Below are 13,399 nucleotides of genomic sequence, written 5' to 3' on the forward strand. Positions count from 1 at the left end.
ATCGTTGTTCTGGAGCTTTTGATCACGTCACACAGTCTTTTTATTTGATGTTGTTTGGCTAGTTGTCATGGAGTTGTACTGTTTGGAAATTCCCTTTTTTTTTATTAGCCACTGAATACTTAAATTGGATGACAAAAAGTCAACACAATTATTAGCTGTTGTTGTTAGCATTAGCTGTTCTTGAATGTTTGATAACATCACATGATCATCATCACAGTCTTCATCATTCAATTTGATATTTGTATGTGAACTGTGTTGTGTTTTTAAATCAGGTTGAATAATGCCACACACATACAGGGATTTTCTGGTTTTTGAGGAAACTCACTGCAGGGGTGGCAAATCTGTAATGGATTTCACATTTAATTATTTCACTGAAATTCAGTATAGATTACTTTTAGTAAGAAAACAATGTAAATTTCAACCACTAGGAGATGGAAAAACATTTTTTAATGTTCATGTGAACTTTTTCTTCTCAGTATTTATTGTTTGTGGTCGATTACCTTGATGTGTCTGGTTGTTGCTGTTAGACCAGCCTGCTAATACAGGTGTGTGTCTCCCTTTATTTGCAGCAAGTGAGAGAGCAATCTCTTTTTTGACTGCAGTGAAAATAATATTTTTGAAAGGCTATACACCCACAAATATGGATAGAAGTAAGATATTTTGCTGGGATTTTTTGGAAATGTTGACACCCTTTTTCCCCAATAAATTTTGACAACAAAGCTTTAAACTATTCGGTACAGCCCTACTGGGTTCTTAAGTTTTTTTCTTTGTTGGTGCAAAATGATCAGAAATATATAATATAGAGACTTTAATGACTAATTAAGCATATTCCACGCTCATGTTGAACTTCACTTTGGTGAGCACAGGCAATGGAGACCTAAGAAAATGACCTGTTAGAACTGAGATGTTGGAAAATCATTTTGATTTTAGGGCATTTAAGTCCATCATCAAGTCAGGCCAAGTTTTAGCCAAAATGCAAATCTTCAAGTGGGATAATAATCTCTGACGCCTCCCTTAGAAATTCATATCCCACAGTATGCTCAGCACAAACAAAAACATAATGCTCATCACACTGCTTAATGAGACCCCTTGAATTTTGAACTTTCCTCTGCTTACAGTACAAAAATCTTGCAAAATGAATAAAGTTACATAATAATCAGGGGCACATGTAATTGAATAGGATCTAAAACATACTGTTGGCTAAATATTTAGGATAAACAGCCTGTGCAACTGCAAAATACGTTTTAAAATCCTTCATTTAAGCAGCCTATGAGAGAAATTACTTGTCATTTTTTAAAAATTCACTGCCGTTCTGGTTGTGAGTAGAAAAATCTATCAGGAATGGTTGTGTGTGAACAGTATGGAATTTTCCAATAGCGGGGAGTCGTCATTGTGAATGCCAAAAACCACGGCCCAACACAGATATTTGAACCTTGCAGTGTTGCAGGTTCCACATGAGAATGGGACTGCACTGTGGTTTTAGCATATCCTCCACTAACTGGGCCATAAAACACTTGGATCCTCTCGATTCCACTGCCTCTCTTCTACTATGTTGACCTGAGGGTTAATATTCAGACAAGTGGAAAAAAATCTTTCACCTCAATATGGGGCTAATTTTTACTCTTCTTCACCTAATAGGTAACCACCATTGAGAAGGCAGCTGTAAACCCCAGGACCTCGTCTCCAGGCCCCTGCACAGAACTGAGTGAAGGAAACTTGGGAAACAAAGCTGTGTCTCTCCCTGTGGGAAACCTGGATCCTCCACCCTGCCCACCAACATGACCAATGTGGTGATTGTCAAGGAGGGGTGGCTGCATAAAAGAGGTAAATACACAGATAAAGTTTGATTTGATATCAGTTTTAAAGCATTTTATTTTAGATTGTTTTAAAATGTAACTGCACTTGAGCTTTTGTTGTGCTTGAGAGCAAAGTGAAATAAGATGATTATCTTACTTTATCTTTACTTTACTGCCTTTATGCACCTTCCTATTTACTGTATGTGCTATTGTTTTGTTTTTTTTGTATCTCTTACAATTCAGTTAATATTTCGTATAATTATGATCACCTCATACTCTAACTTTGCAAAGAGCCTAAAATATGTTAGTTATGCAAATATTTTAAAATCCCTTGTTGATACATGGAAGTGAATTTAAACTGCAAAAGACACGTTTGGTTTCATGGGATACATAAACACAGGTTTCTTGTTAATCATAAACTACTTTGTGTTTTGGTGCATACATTTTATACACTTTAAAAATGTATATTTTTACTCTGTCAGTCCAGATAATTCTTAAATCCCCATCACTTTCATTCCTAAAGAACTTGGACCAGCAAGAGTTTACAGTAGTTCATGATTTGTTTTCTAAATGCTGCAGAAATGATGATGATGAGGCACGCAAGGTGATTGAGCACTGTTTAAAAAGGCATTACGCCATATCAAATGTAAAGATCCGCCCAGTCGCAGAGTCCCCAGCGGGCCCCACTTAGCTGCTCTGACAGTGCTGTGTGGCGTGGCATGGCTCTGTGTCGGGCGTGAGTCCTGTTGTTTGGACGAAGAGGCATTCCTCACATACCTGCTGGCTTTGAGCAGCTTTATGTGTGCATACTAACTCTGCCTTCAAACTGCGGCTGCCTCACGGAGCCCACTCCGCCACCACCGCCTGTACCACCACCAGCCAGGGGCAAAATAGGATAAGGAACTTCTCCAAAACCACTGAAGGCTCCCAGGCCCTGTGCCAAGGAACCGTGCTTTTACTGGAAAAGGGGAAACCAAGACTCTGAGTCAGGGGATAAGGTGATGGGAGCAGGTCACTGGGAGAGTTCCTGGGACTCTTTGGAGGGAACAGTGTGCCGCTGTGGTGTGTTAGCCCACGCTCCCCCTCCTCAAGGCTTGGCCTAAGAGCATAACGGGCTGCTGTTTTAGGACAGGGTCAGCCTGGTTCGGCTCAGCTGGTCTCAGGCAGACACACCCTGGTCATTCCAGCCAGCGAAAGGATAAAATGTTTGGGTGCTATAAGTGTTTCATTTGCACAAGGTTTGTTGCCGTATAGACCAGTACTACAGAGTTTGGAAGTAGTTAACAAAAATATAGTTTTATCAAAGCCACAGTCTCAGATAGCCTACAGCTCTCCATAAAAAATCTATAAATCAAATTCATGTAATTTATGAGGTTTCCAATACGTGTCAAAAGCTTTAGGGGAAAACTGGGTTGTTGTCTCCCTTCAGGGAAAAAAGGAGAACAGGAATTTCCTTTCTCTGGAAGTGAACATGTAAAATTACTTTAGTTAGGCGTGACAGTCAAATGTTTGAGCTCAAGTGTCATTCGTTCTGTAACTTTGTATATTCATTTATCTCTGCCGTTTGTCCCTTTCCCTATTCGAGCCCAACGGATATGACATTTTTTAAAACCGATACAGATTTTAAAGCAGAAAAACTCACTGATTCCCAATATGGTGGCCAATATAGTGAATTTCTAAGCTGCAATTGAAATATACCTTTTCCATGTGGATTGTACACTGATTTCAGTGTTTTCCCATGGAATCGGAGTGTAGTGTGGTGGTAGTTGACGATGGTGTTGACAGCAGCATTTTTTTTGTTTCTTTCATATGTGTATTTGTCCTTTTTTATCATTCTGTGTCCACTCTTTAAATTCAGAGGTTTTTGCGGGTCCGTAAAGGCAGCTCAGGTGGAGCTCTCCATGAGCTCCTCTTCTCCTCCACAGCACTTTGTGACTCACAGGGGGGAAAATTGATCTGTCCATGTGTTCAGATCAATGGATGATAGGAGCACCTGCTGCGAGTGTAAGCATACTTTTAGGCCTAGAAGAATGAAAGGTTAAGTTTCAATTTTGATAGACCTGACGTTCTGCTGCTCCATCTGTGCCCAGAATACACACTGTGCTCTGAGTCTGGTGCAGTAAATAACCGAATGGTATATATATTTTGAACCCCCCCAATGAACGGTCCAGCTCCAAAAACACTTTTTTTTGTGGCATGTTGCCACAAATATGTGAATGTGTAGGAAACCCTGGATTTTGCAGCAATATGAACATGCAAAGGTACTCAGAAGACTGCTTTCTTAATCAAATAATTTTAAAATATTTAGCATCATTATACACCGTTACTGTTTGTGTCAAAAAAATTGCACAGGTACATTTTTCCCATCCCGTTTGCGGTGCTGATAAGACTGTAAAAATCTGACAGAGTGCCAGTGTAAAATATAACTACAAGAGTAGTCAAATAGTGACTGGTAGAAAAACAGTCAACTTGTGTGGTAGAAGTGTACTCTCTCTCTCTCACACACACACACACACACACACACACACACACACACACACACACACACACACACACACACAGCATTATAGCAGTGACACCCTTCTAGTTGTTACACACACACATGCACACACACACACACACACTAAACAAACACCCTTCAGGAATAGTGAGTTGGCATGCTGTCGCAGCCCAGCAGCTGTGTCCTGCAAAATGTCACCCAGAGCCTCTGTGTTTTGATTGGAGGGCGTCCACCTGCCTCCTTGACAGGAAGGCTTTTCGTGTCGCGTCACTGTCATGCAGTCGTTGCCCCAGAGCCACTGCACAGAAGGTGAACCTGCCGTAGCCCTGTCTTGCTGTCCATCACCTCAGCCAGGCAGCCCCCACTCAGCCACTATCATCCCATGTTGCACCTTGAGCGGAGCTTTTTTTGTGCGGTGGCGCCACCCAAGTGACTCACATCTCCATGTGGGCGTAATAATAAATGGCTTCCAAGTGCGTTCAGCATGCTCATTACTCCCATGTGTGCACTCAAAACACCAATTTAATGTTTTACAAAAGATAGCCCTCCATATTTCCATCAACATTTTGTGTGTGTTCTGTGGACGCGGTCTAGCTCCAAATTCGCACTGGACTTAACAAAAGTAGGTACGCTCAAAGTGTAATGCCTCTTTAATGGTGCTACATGGTGAATGGATTTCACTGTGGGCTAGTCACATGCACAGAGCACAGCAGCTCCAGCAGGTCAGCTGAACACATCCATGTCACTCACTCTCACTCTTTGATTCCTGTGTGATTAGTCATGTTCAGCTTGCACGTGTAAACTGTGTGGAGGCTACTGGATGAAAGTGGAGCAAGAAGCAATTGTGCCTTAGTTCCCTGTAAACCCCCCAGTAGAGCTAATCTGTCATTAGAGCTGCAGATTCTCAGCCTTGGAGTTGCTCTGTGCATTTGTTCCAGACAGGCTGCTGCGCTCAGTGAAATGATCTCATTCTGAAGGACACACCTTCATACTTTCTCCATAAGCCTTGTGCTGCAGTAATGTGTCTGGATTGTGGCCTGGGATCTGTTGTTGTGACTGTAATCTTGGTTGTCTGTTTTGGAAGGACAGTTTTGGAATGCAAGACAAAGCAGCTGAGTAGTGTGTACGTATGTCTGGACATGCATATGCAAATGTGTGAGTGAGTGTATGGACAGTGTGAAGCATATTTATTCAGAAGTTACACAGCCAGCAGGACATTACCCGGTGCCCTTATGCACAGACCGCATCGCAAGTACAGGCTTGCAAAAACACTGTAACTTTGTTGTTACTATCATAACCAGTTGTTATGCGTCCCCAAATGGTACTTCCCTTTTAGATCCTTCACAGAGTGCACCCACACACTTTGAATGTGCCTACGGCCTCTAGTGGCCACAGAGACCGAGCAGCATGTTATTTCTTTTTGCAAGTGTGTTTTTCCAAAGTTTCCATCAAAGCCAGAGCATCATCAGACATCAAAGAGGCAGATTGTGGGTTCCCTAGTTTCCAGGGAAGTGCTGCGGCCAAGAACCCAGTGAAGCTCAACAGAACAGCGCTCGCTTGTCCTCCCCTCTTCCCTGGCCCTTGTTTGTTTGACTCATTTGCTCCCTGACAAGTATAAAGAGCCGGCCCCTTCGTTAGGCTAACGAAGGCCGCAACAACTGTTGGATTTGTGTAGCACGCTCAGCTGGCTCCGGCTCATGAGAGGAGGGGTGGGGGGAGTAGGAGGAAAGGCAGAGGGCACACCAGTACTGATAGCGAGGGAAACATAAAGGGGCAGGCAGACAGAGAGAGAGAGACAGAAGTTGAGCAGCGTCTTTGTGATGTTCCCAGAACATTGCTCAGTGACCCAGTCGGCCTCAGGAGAGTGGATGGATGTTGTGTGCGACATGCCACAGAGACCCTCTCGCGGTTTGGTTTGGAGCTCATCAGCTGATTGGCTCCTTTGCCGGTCATGCGGCTGAAGGACACCCATGAGCCGCTCCTCCAAGCGAGACCTTGTTGGTGGTCCAGGAGAGTGCATGAGACACAGAGTGGGAATGAGAGGAGGGGGGGCATGCATGAGTTTTTTCAAACACCAGACACTGCAGTCGGTGTAGATGAAACATTTTTTCGTCATTTGAATATCTGTGCCTTGTGCATCTGGTGAGCAGGCGTTCAAACAAGTCAGCCAGCATTTTCCACATTTGTTTTAGCTTTCTCTCTGCATTAGTGATCTCAGTAAGGGAATGTGGTGTTTCCTGCACAGTTAAATGCTCTTCAAAGGAGCAGGCCCACCTGATTAAGAATGTCTCATGATGCTGCAATGCTGACTGTCTCAGGACTTTGACTGGCTGCCAGCTTTGCTGCTGGGCTCGCCCAAGCTCCTACACATCCCCTCATTATGGCTGTCATGGGCCACACACTGCTGCTGCAGCACACACAAACACACACATTACGTTCTGCAGAAATGGAGCAATTGCTCATCCAGTTTGCTGATATTTTCCCCAATATTGTGGAGCTTTTGCACATAAACAAGTCTTGAGTGCTCATAAAATTACTAAGTCCTTTTTGAGTAGATTCCGAAATGTTTGTCATTTCCAAGTATGTGGATAATATGTCACAGTAATACAGTTACTTTAATTTGAAACAAAATTATGCAGTGCTCTGCTCATGAAATTTACGAATGTGACTGCGTAAGTTAGTTTAGTTAGTAGTAGTAGTAAGTTTCGTCAGCAATTTGCAGAGTACAGCAGTGGAATGATTTTGATCATTTATGCATTAATTCTCAATTAGAGACACTTAAAAAATAAGATTTTTAATGTTCTTTTGGTCTAGACATACAGTTAACGCATTCTTTATTCAAAAATTAGGAGCAGCAATGTTGAAACTTGAGTTTACCTACAATATTTACTCTAACCAGTAAAAAATTGTAAAAGGGCAATATGTGTGCAAAGCAAACCATCGATGCTAAGTGAGACATAAAAGGGATTTTTGTCGGGAGAAAACTGAGTAATATTTTTGTGATGATGGTCAATGTAGTGGTTTGACCGAAACTATATATAATATAATAAATGTAGAAATGATTACTTTATAAAAACCTTTTACATATAACTTTACCACAGAGTCAGAACTCTGACTCCACTTTGATGATTAGATATTCAGACACCAGCCAGATGATCACCAGCAGTGGAAGTGCCAGGCAGATCTAGAGATGGGGCCCCTGTAGGCAGAGTCCAGCAGCAGAGGGTGTCACACCAGGAAACCAGTGCTCTGGCCGGGTGTCTGGCCGTCAGCACGGACCCCCTGCTCTGCGTAATGGGAAGCAGTCTTCCTGCTAAATGTGGTGGAGAGAAGTAAATTACTGGGGTGCAGCTGTCGGCAGACAGGCTGGCTGGCATGTTGGGGGGAACCAGGAGGCTGAGGGAGGTGGCACCTTCACTGCTCGCCTCCTCTCACGGCAAGCCTGCTGTGTGCTTACTTTGGTGTGCAGAGTCCGCCTGCTCGCCACAACTGTGGCGCTCTGCCGTTGCTCTCTTCCCCTTTTTGTCTCCGCTGTTTCCTAGCTTTCCTCCTAACTGTCCTTCCTCTTGTTCTCTTCCTTTCTTACACCCACATTCTTCCTCTTCTCCTTGTTGCTATTAACTCCCCTCTTTTCTCTCTGCCTCTGTCCGCCCCCACCAGCTCACCCACTCTTGGTCCTCCCCCACTTCCAGTGCACACTCCTCACTCACAGCCCCACCATCCTGTTGCTAGGATAATGACCCTGCTGACAACCCAGACCCATGGCGGAAGCAGCTATGGACCAGCGCAAAGCTCCCAGTCTCCAACATCAATCACATCACTGGCACCTCTCTCCAGTTTAGGGAGGGCTGGGGAGACAGAGAGATAAAGGGGATGCTCAGCTGTCTGAAGACTAAGAATTGACTGTATGCTCGGAAATGTCCACATATCCTCTACATCAGCTTGCTGTCTTACTCTCAACATATTTTACAAGTTATTCGTTGGTTTATTGCACTTTTAGATGCAAGTTGGACTTGACAGTTTTCCACAGCTGGACACTACCTGTCAGAAAAAATGGATCCACAGATCCGTTGTTTAGGGGTCTTTGATCTTACACTGGTCATTGAGAGTTCATTGGCACTAATTTGCTCTAAATAATGTGTGTTTATTTGTTTGCCATGCAGTAACCCAGTTAACTAATCCATGGACTGCTTGTTTACCCAGGGAGAGGGGGCAAATCTCAGCCCCAGTGTGGCAGGGGGGAACTTCCCACAGTGTCTCTATGGTAATCAGCAGGTGTCACTCACCACGGAGAAGAAGTGAGGGCTTTCTTACGAGCGTGAGAAAGAGGGGCAGCCTCCATCACACCCCCCCACCACCCCCCTTGCTTTTTTTTTCCTGTTGGGGTAGCAGCGGCAACCACAGTGACAGAGAGAAAGAGAGAGGGATAGGGGGACGAGACAGAGAGGGCTACATTGGAGGCCAGGGTGGCCCTTCCCTGCAACCTGTTGATGCTGATGCCAAGCCCTGGCAATGGAGTACCCCATCCAGCTGCATGGGAGCGAGAGGGGCCAACAAAAGAGGTTCGGAGAGAAGGGGGATGTCAGGAAGACATAAAGAGAAGGGGGGGGGGATGTAAGAGTCCAAACTCCTGGACAGTTTAGGATGGCATGTGAGTCTGGTGCTCCCTTATATGGTCACAGCGAGAGGGGCAAATGGGTAGATTGGTGTGCGGGCAGCACGAGGAGCCCAGCTCAGAGCTCTGCGGCTCAGAGCAGCGGATGGTGCGGGGCGGAGTTTGTGGTTGCTGGGGCTCAGTGGTGACCCTGCATCAGGGAGCCCCCTCTCCTCTGGAGCGGGCGGCCCGTGGCTCATTGAGATGCAGGGCACAGGGTGGCAGGCCGCAGCTGCAGCCTACAGGCAGAACCCGGCAGAAAAGGGCCGAAGGGATGGCGGGGGCGGCTGAGGAAAAACCAACAAAAGGCGCAGCCCACTCCCCCCTCCTCCCTCGCTTTGGAGTTCTAATTCCCTAATCCTCAACCTCCGCCTACCCCCCCTTCTCATCCGATTCTCACCACTCAAACACATACACATGCACAGTTCATGCAGTTACCACTGGCTCCCTTCCTCCCATCCCCAAGCCATGAATGGCCAGACGGGGACAAAACCCAACAGCAGCCCCCTCAGGAAGTCCAACCACTGGGTGTGGGCACTGAGAGGCGCATTTTGTGTGACCCTCTCTTGGTTCGTCTCACTGTGTGTGTGTGTTCTTACATTGGACCACATGTCGTGTGAGTGTGTGTGTGCAGAGTTTATTTAGTGCCAGATGACTAAGGTGGGCCTCTCTTTTTCAATTATTGTTCTTGAAATTTTATTAAAATCCTTCAAAGCAGAAAGACAAGGAATACAAGAGGGGAGATAAAGTGATGACGTGCAGCAAAGCTGTTAGTTTGGACACATTGTTAGGACACTGTGGCCTCCCCTTTTGGGGGCCACACGATGAATGCTGCATGATGTGTCTTATTAAAAGCCAACAAGCCACAGCAGCTGGGACCTCAACATTCCTGTCGTTGTCACGTAGAGACGGACAGAACAGGACGCTCCTCGGAAACAGCCACTAACCTCTGTCACTCTCTCTCTCCCCCTTCTGTCTAAAGCCTTCCACATTTTTTCCTTTTATTTATTGACCCCTCAATGAGCCTGTCTGGCTGCCCTTTCTGTCAGGGAGTCTTAAGCCAAGTTAACTTGCAAATGGTTTTAAAGCAAAAAGAAAACATGAATGTAAATTTAAATCCTTGAGACCTTGAGGAGTCAGGTGAAACCTTGAGATTTGTGAAGCTGCGAGTTCTTGTGATTATCTCAGCATCTGGAATAGTGCGAATCACTTCAGCCCTTTTTCACAGAGATTGCGCTATAGGGCCGCTAAGAAGTCCCTTTTTTGTGCCTCCTTTGGACAAAACAAGGGCTTCATCATTCCACTCCAGTGTGTGATTTTAGACAGCATGCCAGCATCGCAGAATTAAAAGAGGCATGATGGGTGTGGTGTCAAACACAGCGGCATCGGCCTCTAGTGAGACATAAAACATATGTGCCCGCGCTTTCTAAACTATAAAAATGGCATAAAATGGCAAAAACAATCATTTACTGTCTGTGTTTAACTGCGGCTGATCTTTTCCTTTGCAATTGTACCTTATATACTGAATGGCGAGGCTGCATAGTGCCATGATGTTCCCGCCTTAAACAGGCAGTGTAAAAAACGTCCTTTGAGCGGCATCCAGTGGCTCAGTTGGGAGAGCGGGCGCCCCATGTACAGAGGCTGTGTCCTCGCTGCAGCGGCTGCAGGTTCTGCCTCAGCCCTTAGCTGCATGTCATCCCTTCTTTCTCCCCCTTTCACGAGATATCTATCCTGCCCAATAAAGGCAAAAAAACCCCAAAAATATCTTTAAAAAAGAAAAGGTCCTTTGATTAAATTTTTAAAGATTTCCTTGATAAAGGTTCACATTGCTTTAAGGCAAACTATCTTGGGGCACTTTTTCAAACCACAAACTGGTACGCAAAGGCACTCAGTGCTTATGATTGGTAACACACATGCATGAGCATACAAGAAGAAGACGTTCCACCATGTACAGCTGTAGCCCTACCTTGTTTTGTGTGTGTGTGTGTTTGTGTTTGGGGTATAGAGGGCGTGGCAGTGGCAGGCTGGAGCTGTCCACATACAGGGCCATGCAGCAGTTGGCAAATAAAGATGAATTCTGTTGTGTTTGGCAGCGGTTCTCCGTTCATTATTTTCCACTTTGCCCAGCGCGCATCCCAGACCTCAGCAGCTGCTTGTCATGTAAAGACACTCTATCAGGCCCTGACAGCTCCTCCCATGCACACACAAAGGCACACACACACAGTGCGCATGGCTCATACACACTTCAGTTGAGCTCACACCCCCCACTCACAGTCCTACATATGTGAGGAACATATGTAGTGATCTGTCTCACTACCACTCCGCTCAGCACAACTCTTTGCACACTGCGTAGCTTTCTCATCCCCTCCAGTTCTCTCATCTCTCATCTGGTGTCAAATCCTTCCCCTAATTTGGTTGAGTTCAGCCACATGTCTGCTGTCACACTTGACTTTTATTAGAAAAACTTTGATTCTGGGACACAGATCGTTAGAGGATTTCCTCACAGTTAAGTGTGTCTCTGCAGTTACAGTTGGACCTGACACTTGAAGCAGGTTTTATCTTATCTAGGTTGTGGCCAGTATGTCTGTTGGCCAGTTTCCTGTTTTTGGAGAACACGTTGACATCAAAAAGGGTTTAGTTTACATCAGAAATGATGAACTGACTTAAAAGCAGAAGGCTGTCCTGTGTTGTTACGAGGCCCATTGTCTTTTGTCAGCAGTCTGCACCGTGTCTCTCATTGTACACAGGATGTAATTGGGGTTTACTCTACAATGCACTGAAGTCGAGACATTTAAAATCTTGAGAGCAGGGTTAGTATTTAGTCAGTGAACATAGATTAGTCTTGATTTATTTGCTGGTTTATATTACAGCTATACCATAAAATAATGCTGTTTCCACATTTACTCTCCAAATAGCTGTCAGTTTCACTTTCTTGTCATGTCAGTGCTCAAGAAAGGCCACAGTGTGGAAAGTAGAACTGAATAAAAGTAGAAGAGGAAATGGGTATAAATAGGAAGCTGACAAGGGTCATCTTTGTTGTCTATTCTCTGAGTGCAGACTGTTTGTGGGGGGTTTGGCTGCAGAGTGTCGGAGACACACACACAGACAACCGGATGTAGCTGCTTCCACACTTGTCATGTGACCTGGTTTGTGGTCCCAGACGAGGAAGTTGCAGTGTCCTCCTGTCTAGAAAGAGCGTGTTCTTGTTGAGGATGTGCATCGCAGATGTAGAGTTACTTCATCTCATAGTGCTGCATCTCTGTGACAGGCTTTGTGAAAGATGAAAAAAAAACCCCTCACACATAGGATTTTGCTGTTTTACATTCATAAGGGTAATTTAAAGGGACAGTTCACACCAAAATCAGTCATATCATCATATTTTTACTCTTACCTGTTGTGACATTGCTGCTAAGTTTTTCAAATTTATGTTTTTGGCACTTTGAGGACCACAAGCTGAGTACCATCCAGTTCCATTATGTTTGAGAGAAAGCTCATCTCAGATCTCTGTGGCCGAAATCTCAAACATTCTGTTTTGATTTTAGGAGGAACTGTCCTTTTCAAACAGTTTTTGCAGTTACACTATCACACTAACCATTTCATTAACATCACAACAGTTTAGACCTTGAGTGTCACATTTCTACATGAGCTTGTTTACCTCTTTGTGTGGCCTCGCCCCAGTGACTCTGCAGACTTGTCATAATTTCCCTCATTTCACAGTTGCATAATTCAAGAAAGTGACAGTTGTTTAAAGCTTCTAGTGTCTGAGGACAGTGAGCCGGCACTGTCATCTTCCCGACATCCATGTGACCGAGGCCACCTCAGCGCAAGGGAATGTCAAGCTGACACACGCCATGCCATGCGCTGCTGCGTCACGTATGACCACCCATGCTACTTCTGGTGGGTGCTGTGCGTCAGCGGAGCTGGCAGGAAAAGCTCAGAGCCTTCCAAACTGGATGTTGCTCTAATCTGTGAACACACAAATACCTTTCACTGCTCACAGATCAGTGTACACACACAAATGTATTTACACACAAGCACATACATGCGTACACATAAACACCTGTCTCTGGCCATTGGGATCTGAACGCTATGATGTATTTAAGGTGTTCACTCAGTCTGGAAGTGATTTGCTGCATTCCTGCTGCCAAAGCAAAACTTCTAAACTGAAAGTTTAGTCTTTAACGCTCAAACAAGCATGTACCTTCATCTGGTGTCATGGTGTCAGGTAGGGGGCTCATTATGGTGTCTCTGCATTGTGCACATACTGTCCCCACTGTGGGCTGGCATGGACTATAGCAGGGGGATATGGGTCAGCCAAAACCTGACCACAGAACGAGGCACCAGCTGGGGCCCAGCTGAGGAAAACAAGGATCGGTACGAAAAGGCTCAGGAGACATTCTGGCCATAGTCTGAAAGATTTTGGCAACTTATGTCTGTGTTGAACAGTAA

At 44.9% G+C, this 13,399-nt stretch overlaps 1 protein-coding gene across 2 annotated transcripts in view; it reads left to right on the forward strand.

The window, feature by feature from the left end:
* Window positions 1–13,399, forward strand: part of akt1 (AKT serine/threonine kinase 1) — a 37,553-nt gene that overhangs the window by 3,869 nt on the left and 20,285 nt on the right. For both annotated transcript variants that reach the window (XM_042500282.2, XM_042500281.2), the window contains exon 2: window positions 1,639–1,824. In XM_042500282.2, coding sequence (XP_042356216.1) covers window positions 1,779–1,824 — 46 coding nt within the window. In that variant the 5' untranslated portion in view covers window positions 1,639–1,778. The remainder of the gene's footprint in view (window positions 1–1,638; window positions 1,825–13,399) is intronic.

This window comes from Plectropomus leopardus, chromosome 14 (assembly GCF_026936395.1).
Source record: "Plectropomus leopardus strain MGB_pleo_1.0 chromosome 14, ASM2693639v1, whole genome shotgun sequence".
Classification (NCBI taxonomy): Eukaryota; Metazoa; Chordata; class Actinopteri; order Perciformes; family Serranidae; genus Plectropomus; species Plectropomus leopardus.